Source organism: Leptosomus discolor, chromosome 8 (genome assembly GCF_034619465.1).
Source record: "Leptosomus discolor isolate bLepDis1 chromosome 8, bLepDis1.hap2, whole genome shotgun sequence".
Lineage (NCBI taxonomy): Eukaryota > Metazoa > Chordata > Aves > Leptosomiformes > Leptosomidae > Leptosomus > Leptosomus discolor.
This window is the reverse complement of record NC_141398.1, coordinates 40955551-40972621: the sequence shown is the minus strand read 5'-3', so window position 1 is coordinate 40972621 and position 17071 is coordinate 40955551. Positions and strand designations below refer to the sequence as shown.

Sequence of the window (17071 nt, the reverse complement as noted above, 5' to 3'; positions counted from 1 at the left end):
GCCAGCGCCCAGCCCAGCCTCAGCAGACATGGACTCCCAGGACTGCCCTTGTGCCGCCGGTAAGGCAGCGCTACTCTCTACGTCGGTCCCGGGAGCGGGGGCGCTGAGGGAGCCGGAGCATCCCGGCGGGACCACCAACGCTCCCTCCTCCGCCATCCCCGATGCTCTCGTCCTGGCTGAGATCCTCTCCCAGCGTTGCGGTGTCTCACCTGGAGCATCTCACCGAGAATGCCGGGGCCTCCGGTGATGCTCCGGTGATGCTCCGGTGATGCGGCAATGCCCTCCCTGCGGCCCTTACCCCGAGCACCCCCTCCTCTCAACAGGTTTTTTCCTCCTTTTCTCTGTGTTTTAGGTGGCACCTGCACCTGCGGGGACAACTGCAAATGCAAAAACTGCAAATGCACATCGTGCAAAAAAGGTAAGGGGGGTCCCCGAGCCCCACGAGGCGGGGGGGCGGGGCAGAAACACTTGTGGGGGTTTCAGTGTGCATCCCTGGACACACGTAATCGAATCAGGCTCAGCATTGCCAGAGTTGGGTTTATTCCTCTCATATTTTTTTGCCCCTGAAGGAGCACAGGGTGAATTACCACCACCACCACCAGGCAATAAAAGCCACCCAAAAAAACCCCAAAACTCAGTCTACCCCTCACTGGTGCCTCAGGCTCAGCACAGAGGGATGCTCTGGGAAGAAACCGGCACCGGGATTTCTTCCGGCTGCTCCTGATACCGTCAGTGCCAGGCAGAGCTGTGTGCAGGAGGGTTTGCCGAGAGAGGGGCTGGGTGCGGGCCCGGTGAGCCCCTGGGGGTTCCGCACCCTCCCGTGACTCCCCAGTACCGGCCCTGGCTGCAAAACCACCGTGGGAGACACCACTGGGGATGGGGATGCTGCTAAAAGCGGAGCCCACAGGGGTTGGTGGGGGGTCTCCAAACCACACACACCCCACACCCCCCAAACCCCACCCTGACACCACCCCTGGGAACGTCCCTGACTGACTTGTCTCCCTCCACAGGCTGCTGCTCCTGCTGCCCGGCCGGCTGTGCCAAGTGTGCGCAGGGCTGCGTCTGCAAGGGCCCCCCCTCCGCCAAGTGCAGTTGCTGCAAATAGGGACCCCTGGCTGCACATCTGGGGGTGCTGCATATCTGGGGGGCTGAAGAAGAATAACCTTATTGTGTATGTTGTGGGTTTTTTATATGTGTTCAGATATCTTTAGTGTTTGTCACACATGACATGTAATAAGCTACCTAAATAAAGTGATGTGTATATAAAGGTCTATAAGGAACCTGACACTTTTGTTGGATGGGGTAGTTTCCCTGGGGAGTGGGAGGGCAGCACGTTTGGGGGGTCTTGGCAAAGAGCTCTCGTCTTATTTTTGCTCCTTTCTTCCAACCTTGGCTCTGCCACCCCTACCAGCAGCTCTGACTCTTGTTTTAACACTTTCCCTGCATAACAAGGTAATTTATAGGGATTCCACCCCCCCCCCCCATCCCCCGCCCTGTTGTTACCCGAGGGCAAATCCCATGCTCTCTCCTCCACCAAAAATCCCTGGGGCTAGTGAGCAGCTCGTTATTACAAGCCTTCACCGACAGCATAATCACCGCTGCCGCCCTGCCCATTTCCAGGGGTAACGTTCTACAGCAGGTGGGGTGGTGGGGAAACAGGTTTAGTTTTCCTCCCAGCAGTTTAGTTGAACTGGCTGGAAGAACCACCCTGCTTATCCCTCTGCCAGTCTGGCAGGGCATCCAGGTCACCTTGGGCTCCTTGCAGAAGCGCCCTGCAACACCCATGATAGGCTACAGTGCCCACAATGGGATGTGATGCTTATGCCGGGGTGCAATGCCTGTGAAGGGTTGCAACGCCTGTGCCAGGGTGCAATGTCCACAATGGGTTGCGATGCCCGTGCCGGGGTGTGATGCTCACCCTGCCCAGTCACAGCCATGCCATTGCCAGAACGCCGCACCCCAGGTGCCACGTGGCACTGTGCTGCTTCCCAGGACACACGAGGGGTCCTGCCTGTCCCTGCGCTCCCCAAACACAGTTTTTATGACCTCCTCTTAGCTGCAAGACCTTTCCTGACCCGTTCAGCCACTGCTGCCAGGACTCAGTCAGGAGTTTGGCATGGCCAAGGGCACCCCTGCCCACTGGGTGCTCAAAGTGCCAGTCCCCAGGGGATAATCCTTTTCTCCAGAAGGGGTCTTCCCCCAAGGTGTCCCCTGAGATGTCATCATCACCTCATACTTCTGACGGGCGTGAAGCATGTCCCTACACCAGCCAAATGTAGGGCAGGGCAGGCATGGTGTAGGCAAGGTGCAGCACCAGCTCTGGAGCTTCAAACTAAACTCTGTTCTACAAATAGCAGTGTTATCTTTATTCCTGCCTAACCAGAGAGATTTAAGTGCCAACCATGCAAAAACATAGTTGGTGAGCCACAACAAGCATGAAGGAGAGGTTGCTAATCAGATAAATCACCCCAAACGCATGATTTCACCAGCAAGGCTGACAGCATCCTTTCAGCCTCGCTGTCCCTGGTGGCTTTGCATTGGTTCTGCTTTGCCTTGTGCCCATCCCTGTGCTCCACAGCAGCAGCATGATGCAGAGAAGCTACTGGATGCTGTCCGCTGCCTGTGTGGGAAATGGGGGGCAGAAGGGGCTCCCAGCAGCCCAGCTCCGAGCCCTGAGACCTGTGCTGGGCAGCTGTGGTTCCTCTGCTCACTGCACAGCTGCTGTAAGATGAGCGTTGGACCTGGCACTCCTCTTACACGGGCATAGCCTCGGGATTAACTATTCCCAGCCAGCCCCAGGAAATCAGAGCCCCAGCAGTGACATGGGAAAGCCCCCGAGGTCCCCTCTCCCCTGCTGATGCACGCTCCGGAAAGACACGTCTCACCCCTCCCTGTCCTGCTGGAGTATGACTTCATTATTCAGTGGGAATGCCCCAACTGGGAAACAGGGAGTTTTCTGGGCTCTCTTCCTGTCCTGGCTTCACGCACGGTCCTGTGGGGATGTTGTACTGCCCCTTCCCGCTCACAGCGACGGGGGCCCAGAGCCACGTGCCCCAAGATCCAGGACAGCTCCTCTATGGGTGACATGCAGGATTCCCAGAAATCTGGGAATTCTACCTCCCCCATAGCCTTGCCCCTGCACACGCACCCCTCACTTTTGGTATGGCCCCGTGTCGGGGTGCACATCCTTATTTCGGGTGGTGCAGGGGGCTTTCCTTTCTTCAAACAGGGATGTAGCAAAGCCCACCCCTGCTGTAGTGGGGGGCGGCGCCGGCCCGCAGCACCGCGCTGGGGGGTGTCATGGAAGCGATTTCACAACCCATGTTTATGTGCAGTAAAACCACACGTGCACCGTGATTTCACCTCTCCTCCTTTCCCGCTCAGCCAGTGGCGAGCACAGCTCCTGTTGGCTCAGCCTCCTATTTACACTCCCTCGCTGCTGCCTGCAAAACACTGCCGGGAAAAAAAAAAAAAAAAAAAAAAAAAAAAAAGTTTTTGCAAACAAGCACGAGCCGTTCCCTGGCACGATCTCTCAGGGTCACCGACCTCCTCCTTGTCCCAAGGCCCACTGGCCCGGGCTCCAGGGGGACAGACCCCATCCGCAGCGCCAGCTCCGAGCCCAGGCTTGCCCCGTTTGCAACACTGCCACCAAAACCACCGGGCGCAGGCGTGGGGACGGCCCGTCCCTGGCCCAGCCACTGTTTTCCGTGCCGGGTGCCGAGCTGGCCGCGGGCACGAGCGGGGCAGTGGAAGCCAGCTGGCACGTAACCACCATGACAAGGGGGAAACCCCACAGGCACCAGCCGTGCTACGAAGCCGTGATTTCCAGAAGACCCCGGCCAGCCGTGCCACGGTCCCACACTGCATCCTGGTGCTGCACCCCCATGCTCACCCCTTCTAGGCGAGCCAGCCGAGCACCCCAGCCTCACGGGAGCTGCCTTGGGGCTACCCCGGCAGGATGCTGATCCCCGGGGAGAGCCACGTAGATCCCATGGCCTCCCCAAGGGTGGGGGGGCACGGCCGCAACCCAGCGCTGGGTACACGCTGCCCCGAGCGTGCGGGAGCTGGTGGCCAGCGCTGTCACACCCACCACTTTGGCATCTTCCAGCACTTCGGTCCCCCAAGATGCAGCACCCTGCCGGGGGGTGGCAAAAAGGGCTTGCGGGTGGGACCCCCCCGGCTGGTTGGAAGCCGGGGCGGGGGGGGGGGCGGTCAGGGCCGTGACCCGGGGTGAGCACGGCACCGCGGCACCGCCCCGGAGTGAACACGGCCCGGCCCGGCCCGGCCCCCGGCTGAGCACGGCCCCACGGTGAGCACGGCCCCACGGTGAGCACGGCCCGGCTGAGCCCGGTCCCGCCCCGCCGTGCGCAGTGCCGAGCACCGCCCCGCGCCTCCACCCCGTAAATACCGGGCGGCAGGGGCTACTCAGCACCGCTGCCAGCCCAGACGAGCCTAATTGTGCCTAGCCGAGCGGAGCCGAGCCGAGCCGAGCCATGGACCCCCAGGACTGCACGTGTGCCGCCGGTAAGTGTCCCCGGCCCGGTTGTGCCCCGTCCCGTCGGTGCCGTCCCGTCGGGTCCCGGCTGACGGCTGCTCTCCCTCCCCAGGTGACTCCTGCTCCTGCGCCGGGTCCTGCAAGTGCAAGAACTGCCGCTGCCGGAGCTGCCGGAAGAGTGAGTGGAGGGGCTTGGCCCGGCGGGGGGGGGCGTGGCGGGTGGAGGGGCTGCTCTCGCTCGGTTGGACCCTCATGGGAACTTCCCTGCCCCCCAGGGGAAGCCCTCCTTGCCCTGGTCGACCCCAACGTGGACCCCCTGACCCTTGTCCCATAGAGAACCCCTCCCTTGACCTGTAGGACTCCTTGTGGAGACTCTGCTGCTCCCCTGTGGGTGTCCCTGCCCTGTAGGACTCTCATGGGCACCCTTTCCTCTTTCCCTGTCCCCTAGAGACTCCCCCTCGCTCCCCTTTGCAGGGGTGTCCCTGCCCTGTAGGACCCCCAACCACTGCCCCACTGGGATCACAGCCCAGCCTGTGGGGTGGAGGTGTGTGCAAGCGTGTGTTTCCCACTCTCCATAGGGTACCCCAGCCCCATAAGACCCCCACCCCTTCCCACCTCCCCCCCTAACTCTTGTGTCCCCCCCCCAGGCTGCTGCTCCTGCTGTCCCGCGACCTGCAGCAACTGCGCCAAGGGCTGTGTGTGCAAGGAGCCGGCCAGCAGCAAGTGCAGCTGCTGCCACTGAGCCGCTCGCCGCTGCCTGTAAATAGCTGGCATGCTTTGGGGGCAGGGGGGCGGGGGGCACCAAAAAGCCTATTTTTTCATGTTTTGTGTTTTTTGCACCAGTGGTGAAACTGGATGGAAATAAAGGAGTTTGGCTGGAGGTATGAGTGCTGCTGTTGGGCTGGGCTGGAGGCTGAGCCCTGTTGCTGCTCGTGACTCCTGTGTGGGAATTATCACCTTGGGGTGGTGGAGGGGCTGCTCACAAACACCCCCATGGCCTTCCTGGAGTGGGCTCTGTACCTCTCTGGGGGAGAAAAAGCACTTCCTGAGGCTGGGGACAGACCTTAACCTGCATGTGGGGTGGCTCTGAGCATATTTAAGATGTTGGCCCATTGGTGAGGGTGGGGACAGGGGGAACATGCCCAGCCCCCTTTCTCTGGCTTCATGGCAGGTGTCTTTGTACCACCCTGGGCTTCCCCTGTGTGAAAGAGCTTGTGGGAACAAGCGTGGTGGGTGAGCTGCTGCTGGAAGGCACCTGGCCAAACCCCACTGAGGATGTGACTGTCCCATGGGCAGGGACACACCCCCCCTCCAAGAGACTGTGCTTTGCAAACCCCAATCCATTTGCAGAGCAGATCCATCCCCAAAGGGATGCTTTTCCTGGAGCTTCCCCATGCCAGGTACTTCCAGCTATGGTGCCTGGCTCCTCCTGCCCTGGGCATGACCTCCAAGCACTTTTTTCAGCCTGTTTTTGGGGATCACGTTCCCTGGAGCTGTGATGACCTCCAGGCCCAGGAGGCCAGACATCCATAGCTGTGAATAAGCTCTGTGTGTCTTAAATGCAGTGCTTGCCTGTCCTGACAGTGGGTGGCTGGTGGGTGCTGTGAGCATGGCGGGGGAGACAGGAAGGTGTGTGGGCTGTGTTTTGTTTCTGAAAGTCTCTGCCAAGTGAAAGAGTCACTTTTTATGCAGAGGAGCCCCTGCCTGCCTGTACGTGCCCCTGGGTGTGCCCTGCTTCCGAGACAGGTTCCCAGCCCCGCTGCCAGCCCTGGCACCCTGCTGTCATCACCCCTTCCCTGTCTCTCTGGTCAGGGGGACAGCTCAGCCTGGCAGGGATATGTCCCCTCCAGCCCTTGATGGCCAGGCACCAGGGACAGGATGAATTTAAAAAGCAACGTGCTGGGGCAACCCTGAAATGGAGGTGCTTGCATAGGCATGCAGTCCTGTCTGCCAGGCTGGGTAGCACAAGGTGGGGGGTCTGCAAAGTGGAAGCATGACAATACCAGTCCCCATCACCCAGGGATACTCCAGGCACCCAGGGGAGCTGCTCACCCTTTCCCCAAAGGTTACCTTGGCTTTGGCACATGGGTGCCCAGCCTTGCTGGTGAGCAAAGCGACACCCTGCTCAGCAACCATTTGCCTTTTAAATGCGTTGCCTTATTGCATTTGTGTCTGTCTTTTGCCTACGCAGCCTCCCAGCACCGCTTGTTGTAACAGAAGCTTAGTGCTTGAGATGGGGTTTAAGGGCCTGCCTTGTATTTAAAACCCAATAAATCTCATGGAAAGATGATTTGCTGGAGAACAAGAATGATGGGGAGGGTGACGCGGCCCTGGCCGGTGCAGTTGAGGGGCTGCGGGCTGAGCCTCACGGGGGCTGGGTGCCTGCATCCTGCACCAGAAAAAAAGCTGGGGCGCAGATGGGGTTTCCCCTCCCAGGAAGCGCCCCAGGCGTCAACCGCTCCCTGTTCCCACTGGCATGCCAGGGTGGTCCGTAGGCATGCACCTCCATGTACTGCTGCTGCCAGCCTCCCCTACCTGCTCCTGGTTCTGCCTGTGCTCCTTTTTGGCAGCACCAGCTGCCTGAGAGCTGTGGACCCCCAGCCTCTGTGCCTGTTCCAGCCTCCCCAGGTGTGATTTGGGGTGAGGAAAGCCACCAGAGCAGTGGGACGGGTGCAGGCACCCATGGGAAGCACCGGCCTGGGATGTGCCCAGCACCTGGCTTTGACTTGTAGCTGCTCTCGGTGAGGTGGCTGGGGGCTTTCTGGTCCCCTCGGGAGTATTTTCTACGGAAAAAGGCTACTTTTTAATGAAGCAGGAGCTGCTCTCAGCTTGCACACAGCTGTGTGTAGCTGGATGGTGATAGGAATAAAGGCTTGACGCAAGAGGCTGATGTGCTTTATCCAGCCCCTTGAAGAAAAGCACAGCTCAGCTTGCAGAGGTGGTGTGGGGCGACTGCGTGTCTCCTCTGGGCACCCGGGGGAGCCAGGGCAGGGGTGTCCTAGGCGCACAGCCAGCCGGGCAGCCCTGCAGCGCGGTGCAGCACCCCAGGGGCTGCGCTCAGCACCGCTCCTGGTGCTGCATGAGCCCTGCAAGGCTGATGTGCCTCCACGGGGCTGGGTGATGCTGGCGGAGGCGCTGTGCAGAAGGCACGGGCACCGTGCGCAGAGGCAACGTGCGCCCTGTGCAGAGCTGTGCACTGTGTGCAGAGGGGACAGCGCCCTGTGCAGAGGGGACAAGCGCCCTGTGCAGAGGGGACACACGCCCTGTGCAGAGGGGACAAGCGCCGTGCGCAGAGGGGACACACGCCCTCTGCAGAGGGGACGTGCGCCCTTGTGCAGGGAGTAAATACACCCCGAGCAGAGAGGACGTGCCCCGTGCGCAGAGGGGACAGGCACCCTGTCCTCAGGGGACCTGCACCCCGTGCAGAGGGGATTGGCACCCTGCGCACCCTGTGCAGAGGGGACAGGCACCCCGTGCAGCCCACGCGGAGGGGACAGGCACCCATGACAGGGCAACCCGTGCAGAGGGGACAGGCACCCACAGCATGGCGGAGAGCCGCCCGGTGCAGAGGGGCCGGGCCCCGCCGCTCAGGCCCCCCCCGGGGCGGAGCCGGCGCTCGGTGCCGTGAGGGTTTGCTGCCACCTGCCTGCCCGCTCCCGCTCCCGCGCCGCTCCGCACTCCGGCGCCCGGCTGGTCCCGCCGTCCCCGCCCGTGCCCGGTCACCCCGTGTCACCTGACCCCGCCCGGCCTGGGGGGCGCCGCACCTGGCCCCGGGCAGCTCGGGACCCTCCTCCTCCTCCCGCTGGAAAGCTGTCCCGGGAGCCTGGACAGGCTCAGGGAGAGCTGAGGTGGCACGACCACCGTGCCTGGGCACCCGTCCTGCCAGGACATCCACTGCGCTGAGACATCCATCCCACCAGGACACCCATCCCACCATGGCATCCCACCAGAGACCAATGCACTCCTCAAAGTGGCTGCCCCAAGCACTCCAGTGCCACGAGCACTCTCCCCCTGCTAATTTTTGTGATGAAGCTCCACAGAGGGCGTAACTGGGCACCTGGGGCCAAGGCCAAACACAGCAGACCCCAGGGCATGGCTCAGCCCATGGCACAGGGAAAACATGCCTTTTCTGTGCGAGGTCTCAGCACATAGCGCTAAAGACATCAGAAAGAGTTAAAACTACAGATTTACAAAGAACACAGACTCCATGGAGCCAGGCAGGCCACAGCATTTTGGTGATACTAGGCAGTCGCTGAACAACTGGTGAGTGTCACAGCACAGGGAAAGCAACCTAACCACCTGGGTAAATCCAGTGTCTGCACTGGGTATTTTGTTGTTGTTTTGTTTTGTTTTTCTAGGGAAGGTGGCTGAGCTGGAATGACTGCGAGTCACCTTCACCACCTTGGAGACCTGAAGCATGGCCGGTGGAATTGGGGCAGCCCCCGTGGGGCTGTAATTTATAGCAGAGGTGCTTATGGGCTGCCCTACACTCTGATGGGGTCCTACATCTCTGCCAGACGTTAGAGATGCTCCTGCCCTGGAGACACCCTTGGGAAAATCTGGATTTTAGTGTTGGGGTGGGCTGGAATGTAATTTGGCTGAATGCATGCCAGTGGGGGTAGATTTCTACAGAGCTGCTTCGGGGGCCATGAATCGATGGGCAGGGATGCACCCTGCCCCCCCTGCCTGTGCTTAGCAATGAGGGGTAGCGACTGCAGCTCATGCCAGAGCTGCCCCGGGGCTCAGAGCTGCCTTAGGCGTGGGAACTGCTTTTTACATAGGAAATCTTGGAAATAGAGGTTGTATTAATGGGGAAATCTATTCAGCTTTGAAGGGCTGTAGAAAATCTTGGTGCTGCATCTGCTTCCTTTGCTGGATATCACGAAACGGGATCAGAGGGGGTTGCTGCAGTCGGACTGTGGTGCCAGGGGTTTCCTCAGCAGGAATAACTTTTCACTACAGAGAAAGGCAGCAGGATATGGAGAGAGCTGGGCGAAGGGGAGCAGGGGGGTGTTTCTTGCTGCTGTTAAAACAAGCCTGAAGGAAGGCAAAGACATGATCAGAGTTATGAGGGAGGGACTTTGATGGGTGACATTTGAGAGCAGTGCTGAGATCCATCCACCACTTCTCACACAAGCAGCCTGTTGGATGTGCCCTATCGGGGCCCACGAAATTCCCAGTTCCCAGATCTTGCCCTACAAATCCCAGGTCATCGGAAATATCTGCTCTAAGGCTTGTGCTAGCGTCCTGTCTGCGCCCCCCCACCTCCCATACCCGTGTGCCCACAAGGGCACCAAACACAGCATACCACTGTACACCTTCGGGGGACCATTCTGCTGGTGATGGAGAGAGTACCTGCTGGCTGTGGGTTTGTTTGCTGGTGTATTTGGCCATGGGAGGGAAAACCGAGATGAATTCTTTACCCTCATTTTACCTCCCAAGGAATCACCTCTCGGATGGGGTTTGTCAGCATGAGTTAGCAGTGACTATGAAAGGAGAGGGAGGACAGAAAGGAAAAAAACATCATGCACTTTCTTTCTGTATTTCTCTTGTTTGTGGCGACTCGGCCGCGGTGTGGCGTGCGCAGCGCCGAGAGCACGGGGAGGAGGGGCGGGGGGCAGCCTCGAACCTGTGGACTCCGGATCCAGCCGCCGCGCCCCCCCCCCCCCCCCCCCCCCCCCCAACACGCTGTCCGTGTCTGTCTCCGAGTGCCTCAATAAAGTTGTTGTCGCGAGGGGGCGGGAGCCGGCTCTGAGCTGGACCAATAGAAGAGCACGGCGCCGGGAAGCGCCGCGGATCCGCCAATGGCGGCGCGGGAAAGAGCGTGAGGGCGGCCAATAGGGGCGCGCGGCGCGGGGACGGCAGGCGCGGCGGCCGGAGCGGCGGGCAGGTGAGAGCGTCTCGCGGGCGTGTCATGGCTTCGTTTCCCGCCGCCTCCTGTGCTTGCTGCAGTGGGCGGTGCGGGCTTCAAACCCCACTCTCCGCCGGGTCCTGAGCTCTCGGCAGCCTCCCCTCTCCCCGGGCTCCCCCTGCGTGGCCGCCGGGCGGGCCCTGCGGCGGGGCCGCCCCTGAGGAGAGGCCCCTCAGGGAGGCGGCTGCCCGAGGCAGGCCGTGACCGGCCCCGGGCCGCGGCACGGTCTCTGGGGCTTTCTGGCGAGTCCAACGGCCGCTGCGGCGGGAGGCTGCTGGAGAGCGCACGCAGGCCTCTCCGTGAGCCTTTCTGGGGCTCCTCGGGGGGTTCTGTATATATTTGTTAGAAAAACCACCCGCGTTAAAGCAGCAGGGCTGGCCTTGTATGTGCGAGGAGTAGTCGCTTCATTCAAGCTCGTTTGTGCTGGTCGGCAGTGCAAAGCCCAGCTGTAGAAGAGGAGCTTAGCGTTTAACTAAGGTGCTGCGTTGGTGCTTGAGGAAGTAGGAGCTCATTGCTCGAACGGGGAGGTGTCAGGAGAACGGGTGTGTGTATGCGTGTGATTTGACGTCTCTGTTCATTGGGGGCATTCCTTGCCACGGTGGGGTTACTGGTTGGTTCCTGACTGGGGGAAGAGCACCTGCTGCTAGGTATCTGGTGGTAGGAGCTTGTGGAAGGCACAGTTCTCTGCAGTGTCACTGGCTCAACTTCTGTTTCACAGCAGGTTTTGGTAAGCTCATGTGACCTCTTAGTTGCCAAACGTAGCTTTCATATGTGCCTGGCAGGATATAGAAGACTTTTGAATGCAGAAGGTAAACCATATATGGTACTTGAGACTCGTGTTTTTCAGATCAGTAAGTTTGATGCATGACAGGATAGCTTAATGCTTAACATGGACCCTTGAGACTATCCTTGAATGAGAGTAATGACTAGCTCTTTCCCCCTACCCCAGCTCACAAGTTCTTTCTACCAACAGCAGTGCTGGCTTCTTGTGCCAAACAAGTGAAAACAACTATAAGGATTTCTTACAGAGCATCTTGGATGTGGAATTCTATTTCTGAACCTAAAGAATGCCATTTGTTAGTCCCTCCTAGGCAAGATTCACTCTATGTTATGGTTTTGATTTTCCTAGAGTCATCATAAAGTGTACAACGTATACGGAGTAACTTGCTCTCGCTGGTTGGTTCCCATCTGCAGGCAACAGCCAAACATCTGACATGATGTTGAACTGTATTTGTGCTAAAACTTGAGCTGTGGATGCACTGAGTATCAATATTTAATTAGCAACTACTGTGGAGTGCTGGGTGCCACCTGTGTCCCAGCATTATTCTAAACCAGAATATATTAACAGCGGGTGGAAGGGGTTGAGTTAAAGTCCCAAGTGCAAACAAGGGCTACTTCCCTTCTTGAGTTTGGTCAAGTTGTCTTATGGGACAGTAGTTTGGTTACAGAGAACTAAGGTGAGGGTGACAAAGAAAAGCCAGTTCCTGTGTGCTTTTCTGCTGTTCACTTATGTTGTGTCTCTAAAAGGATTTCCTACTCCTTGGGAAAACTTCTAGGAGCTTACAAACAGGAAAAGCCTAAAAATTGGTTGGAGAATGTCTGTGATTCTGTCATCTAAATCCGTAATATTCCTGTGGTGATAATATCACAGGAAATTCAATGAGGGGGGAGGATCTAGGTGTTCACTGCAAGCGATTTCAAATACTGAACTAAATGCTGTGTTTAATGAGAGCCAGTTTGCCACCCTGTGGAAGTTAGTGCCCTGCTGAGTTGGTGCCTAAAATAAGTGCTTGGAAAAGAGGGAGAGGGATAAGATGGTGAAACTGCCAGGTGAGTCAGTTATTCAGGACAGTGGGGACCTGAGACCACTGTGAGGAAGTTTGAAAGTCAGGTGGCAGATAAAAGTCAGTGTTGACAAATCCGTGATAGAATATATTGGAATGGAAGAAATCATTTTATGTGCCTGCTGTTTGGTTCCAGGTTAAATAATGAACAGGATAGAGAAGAGTCGCGTGCCCTTATTTGTCCTTTCTCACAGTGCAAGAGCAAATAACTGAATGTTACTGGCTTTAAAGCTTTGGGAAAAAAAAAAAGTTTTGTTCAACATATGTACTGTAAGAGCTCTTTGAGATCATGAAAAGGTTGGACTTTTGCATGTCTACCTGCAGATGAGATGGAAGAACAAAACACGCAGGACTGAAAGTCTTTATGGGAGGCAAGGGAGGATTAAATGATGGGTGGTAGAAGAAACAATAAGTTTGGATGATTGTTGTGTGGCTTATTCAGGATTTTCCTGCATCAGGCTTTTGTTGCTGGGGGAACGGGTTGTTGTACCAGATGGAGCACGTAGTATAGCTTGGAGCTTTTAGGTATTTATTTTTAGGCTGGACTGTCCTGATTTTGTATGCTTTTACTGTAGTTAGGGTATGGAAGTTTTCCCTTTGCTAGGTTTGATTAAACATTTACTGTTGTGCTTTACATATTAGAGGGTGATCTGCTGAAAGTGGGCAGCAGGTATTTGGGTTGTACTTGGTCACTTCCACTTGTGGAACGTGGAAAATAAGGCAGGAAGTGACCTCAAGATTTGACCCCAATGATGTGTCTCTGCTCCTGGTGAGGGGTCAGTAGGTCTATGCCATTTCTGCTTTATGCCTGTTCTACCCTTAAAAAGCTCCAGTGACAGAGTGTCTGCATCCTTAGAAGGCAACAGCGTCTAACTAATATCCTATAAATGTCACTGTGCTTTCCTTTAAAAACAGACAAACAAAAATTTGGCCACCTGCTCTTTGATTTCCATCTCTGCTTTTCTTAATCACTTCTCCTGGCTGTAACATGGGGATTATGTTGCTGACGACTTCTCTGAAACGTCTGGATGTCTGCTTGTGCAAAGTGCCATGCGAGAGCAAGGTATTGTTACTGCTGTCCACACAGAATTCCTTAGGCTTGCAGGATGGGCCTTTTACTTGCTTAGTAGACATTATCTGTAGCAGCCCAGGCTTGGAGCCTATTGAAAAAGCTCTTTTGCCTCAGATCTCAGCTGCAGCAAGTAAGGCACTGCCTGCTTTCTCTTACTAGTGTGCTCCTGTGTCTTGCTTTCAAAAGAAGCTGATCCAAATTTGTCAGACAGGGTCTCTTGAGTGTTCTGGGGCAGGAGCCTCTGCGAGAGGGCAACGCTGGATTTCTTCCTCTTCATTTCCTATTTTGAAGAAGCTCTTGGCAACTTGTGGAATCATATTGGTCCATCAGCTATTCTGAATGTAGTGGGTGAGGCTTTCCTTCTCCCTTGAGAACTCTTCCTCCTTTCTTTTTTTCAAAGCACTAGAAAAATTAATTTTTTTAGTCTGTTTCTCAGTGTTAATTAATTAGATGATACAAAGCCTGTCAGTATGTGAAATACAGCAGACGCTTGTGCATGCATTGGAGTATTTCAGCTTTGTGTCTTTCTGAAGCTAGTACAGTAAAACAATCATTGTGGCCATATTTGAATTATAATAGCTACAGCATTCTTCATTAGATAGCATTGTAGTGCTCTTGAGGAGTTTTTAGGGGTTTTTTAGGTAATAAATCATCATTTATATTCAGCCTGAATAGACTTAAGAAACCTGTCATCATCTCTTCTAGTTTTTTTGGCTTAAATCCAGGCAACTTGTACAATATATAGCATTTATTTGTGGTTTTAAATGTTGGGGAAGCATTAAACTGGGGTTTAATGGGATAGTAGTCTAATGTAGCAGCTTCTATTGATAAGTCATCAAAGTTGTTTTACAGAAGAACCTTTTCAGTCCTGGCTTTTAGCCCAAGGTCGATCTGGTTTCACCGAAGTTAGTTTAATTTCTGATGTATTTTCTTTCCCTTAGGTGTCAGTTTTTGCTCCTTCCCCAACCAGACATGAAAATCTGCCATCACTCTGCTCGTTACTGTGGTAGCAGTTTCCATCTTGCACAGCAGCATTAAGAGTCAGACTGCAGTCTCTTGAATGCAGTAAATTCTGTCAGGGTGGAGACGAAGTTGTTAGTGCTGTTACTCAGCCTAAGTATTTGGATTCTGTCCCTTAGAAAAAGCTGTTTAGCGTTGGCACTTTAGGTAAGTTTTGAGCTGTCATTTCCAGTGCTTGATTACAATCACAGGTAGTTTAACTTGCTCCAAAATAACTAGTTTATTCTATGTTTGCTGGGTTCAGTTCAGTCTCACAGAGCTGTTGCAGTTGTCCTACATCGGCAGATTTATGGGACAGACCTTGTATGGTACTGACTTGTGGAGTCTACAGCTAAAATATGCAGGTTTGAGAGCAATTTTATAATGCACTGATTCCCCGTGCTTTTGGTTCCAGTGCACTGAGAAGTGTCAGCCTTATGCTCCTGGCTTTCTATCTTGTCGGTAAGAGGAAGTGGACCGGATCGGGTCAAATTGAGCTGAAGCCTGTGCTGGTTTGCAGTCGCTGCTCCCAGAGGATCTGATCAGTTCTTAACGGTGCGGGAGTGCGGCTGTTCTGGTCAGTGCCTGCCAACAGAGGCTGCTTCTGGCAAGGGCGCACCTGAGTTATCGCAAGTAAATACGGGGAAGATGTTCTGTGCTGCATTGCAGGGCATGAAACTGCTTATTTCCGCCCCCCCCCCCCCCCCCCCCGCCCTGTTCCTCTCCATGTTGGTTCAGACAAATCCAGTCTCTGCTGTCTCACCTGATTAACAAGTAGGTGCAAATCTGATCGCTGCCTCCCCCAGCAGCTCCCAGCTTTCCAGAAGTGGGTGGGGAGAGCTTGTGAAATTCTCCATTCCTGGATGCCGGCTGTTAAGGGTTTGTCCTGGCACCCAGGCGGTAGGGATCAGTTTCTTTTTCTAATAGCGTGTGTCTGAATGAATCATCATGCGGTGCTTTTAAATCACTTGTCCAGACAGACGGAAGCAGTGCTATTGCCACTGGTAGTTGTACTTGGGAATGGCAGTGAGACTGAGAACGTGGGGAATATTGAAATTGTGCTGTTAAACTGCTTTGGTATGGTTGAGGGTACCAAGAAATAGTTGAATTGCAGGCTATTTTTGGTCTGTAAGAATGCCCTGTTTTCTTCTTGGTGGGCTCCCTTGAACCAGATAGTCTTCATTGATTTTACTTTTGAATAAATGATAAGGAGCTGGAGTTAATGCTTGAGATCTGGTTTGTCTTACTTGATCCCGGGCACTTTAGATTAGGGTGCAAATGCTGTGAGAGAGATTGTGCTGGTGATTCCCATGTCGGTAGCACCATTCAGCAAGATTAGATTTCTGTGTTGTTCTGTGGCTTTACGGAGGTGCCAGGTGCTCGTAGTGTGTGGCTCATTTAGCTGCAAATCATGGATTTGGTGCATGAAGTTGAGGGTTTGGATTTCATATTTCATTAATGTGGACACCATTGCAGCTATGTGTCGTTTTTTCCACATTGATCCCAAGCATGTACATTTTTGTCCTTTCTGTAAATGTAACAGGCTCCATTCTGAATGTGGAACTGCAGGATGCACTAGAGACCTCATCTGTTGCAGCCCTTGCCTTATGCTGTATAGTCTCTTTAACTCTTCCCTCATTTGGTCTATACAAGCAATTCTCACAAACACTGGTAAAACTCTGCATGCATCAAAGTTCGACACACGTTTTCTACGTTGGAACAACATGTACTTGTTTCTTTTGACTTTGGGGGTTGATGACATACAGATTAACACATTTTAATAGACAGCTAGTTATGGCTGTCTATGTGCATACACTCGTCTGTGTTGCTGTTAATTTAACCTCATGTTTATAAGTTATGTGTTTTCAGCACTCCTATATACCCATGCATGCGTATGTATGTGTCTCCATTTATAATATATAAAAATACAGAGTCTTGGAATATCTTGAGTTGAAAGGCACCCATAAGGATCACTGAGTCCAACTCTCTAAACTACTTATATGTGTATACAAGTAGTTTATAGCTAAATTAACACCAAGTTCTTCACAGGGACTTCTCTGCTTTCCCTCTCCTTTGTATGAAGGCATATATGAATTGCCATATGGCATCTGCATCCCACTTCTGACAGGTCTTTAAGGACATAGTCCTCCAAGGCAAAGCTCTCTGAGACCACTTGAAAGTATTTCCTTGATGTTTAGCACTTGGGGAGGATGGGCAGAAGAGCATCCTGCTCTAGAAGACATGCTCTTGCTGGTCTGTCTGTGCCCCCGTAGGTACAGAAACTGATTATAGCTGAGCACGAATTTCCTCTCTTTCCGTGAAGGTTTCTGTGCATCTTGAGTGAAGCCTGCAACAGAGATGGATACCGAAGGCTTTGGAGAGCTTCTCCAGCAGGCAGAACAGCTTGCAGCTGAGACAGAAGGTATCTCCGAGCTCCCTCACGTAGAACGCAACCTGCAGGAGATCCAGCAGGCTGGGGAGCGTCTGCGTTCCCGCACTCTGACCCGCACCTCCCAGGAGACTGCAGATGTTAAGGCGTAAGTACAGAGCACCGACACTGGAAACTCTATGCAGAGGGTAGAAGCTGTTTATGGGTTTGATTTCTAATGGTGGGGAGTCTTCCTGGGAGGACGTGCCCAGGAGAAACAGAATGATCACAAAACTGGTCCCTGCCCCCTCCCCTTTCTCCTACTTACAAAAAAATAAAAGTAATCGAAGGATTTATCTAGGAGTTACCATTCCTGATTCCA

The 17071-nt window shown here is 54.6% G+C and overlaps 3 protein-coding genes across 4 annotated transcripts in view; all 3 read left to right on the top strand.

The window, feature by feature from the left end:
* LOC147415006 (metallothionein-1) lies at positions 1–1124 on the top strand. The gene is made up of 3 exons (XM_086469290.1): positions 1–59; positions 353–418; positions 1011–1124. Exons 1-3 carry the CDS (start codon positions 29–31, stop codon positions 1103–1105), a joined length of 192 nt encoding a protein of 63 aa, XP_086325416.1. The 5' UTR covers positions 1–28; the 3' UTR covers positions 1106–1124.
* Positions 1125–4452: 3328 nt separating this feature from the next.
* On the top strand, positions 4453–5375 carry LOC147415005 (metallothionein-2). The gene is made up of 3 exons (XM_086469237.1): positions 4453–4524; positions 4608–4673; positions 5143–5375. Exons 1-3 carry the CDS (start codon positions 4494–4496, stop codon positions 5235–5237), a joined length of 192 nt encoding a protein of 63 aa, XP_086325363.1. The 5' UTR covers positions 4453–4493; the 3' UTR covers positions 5238–5375.
* Positions 5376–16669: 11294 nt separating this feature from the next.
* Positions 16670–17071, top strand: part of NUP93 (nucleoporin 93) — a 76509-nt gene continuing 76107 nt past the window's right edge. For both annotated transcript variants that reach the window (XM_009950563.2, XM_086469641.1), the window contains exon 1: positions 16670–16858. In XM_009950563.2, coding sequence (XP_009948865.1) covers positions 16680–16858 — 179 coding nt within the window. In that variant the 5' untranslated portion in view covers positions 16670–16679. The remainder of the gene's footprint in view (positions 16859–17071) is intronic.

Coding starts and splice junctions, on each gene's coding strand:
- LOC147415006 (XM_086469290.1), top strand. CDS start 29: ATGGACTCCCAGGACTGCCCTTGTGCCGCCG. Junction 60..352: donor GGACTGCCCTTGTGCCGCCG/GTAAGGCAGCGC, acceptor TCTGTGTTTTAG/GTGGCACCTGCACCTGCGGG. Junction 419..1,010: donor ATGCACATCGTGCAAAAAAG/GTAAGGGGGGTC, acceptor CTCCCTCCACAG/GCTGCTGCTCCTGCTGCCCG.
- LOC147415005 (XM_086469237.1), top strand. CDS start 4,494: ATGGACCCCCAGGACTGCACGTGTGCCGCCG. Junction 4,525..4,607: donor GGACTGCACGTGTGCCGCCG/GTAAGTGTCCCC, acceptor CTCCCTCCCCAG/GTGACTCCTGCTCCTGCGCC. Junction 4,674..5,142: donor CTGCCGGAGCTGCCGGAAGA/GTGAGTGGAGGG, acceptor TCCCCCCCCCAG/GCTGCTGCTCCTGCTGTCCC.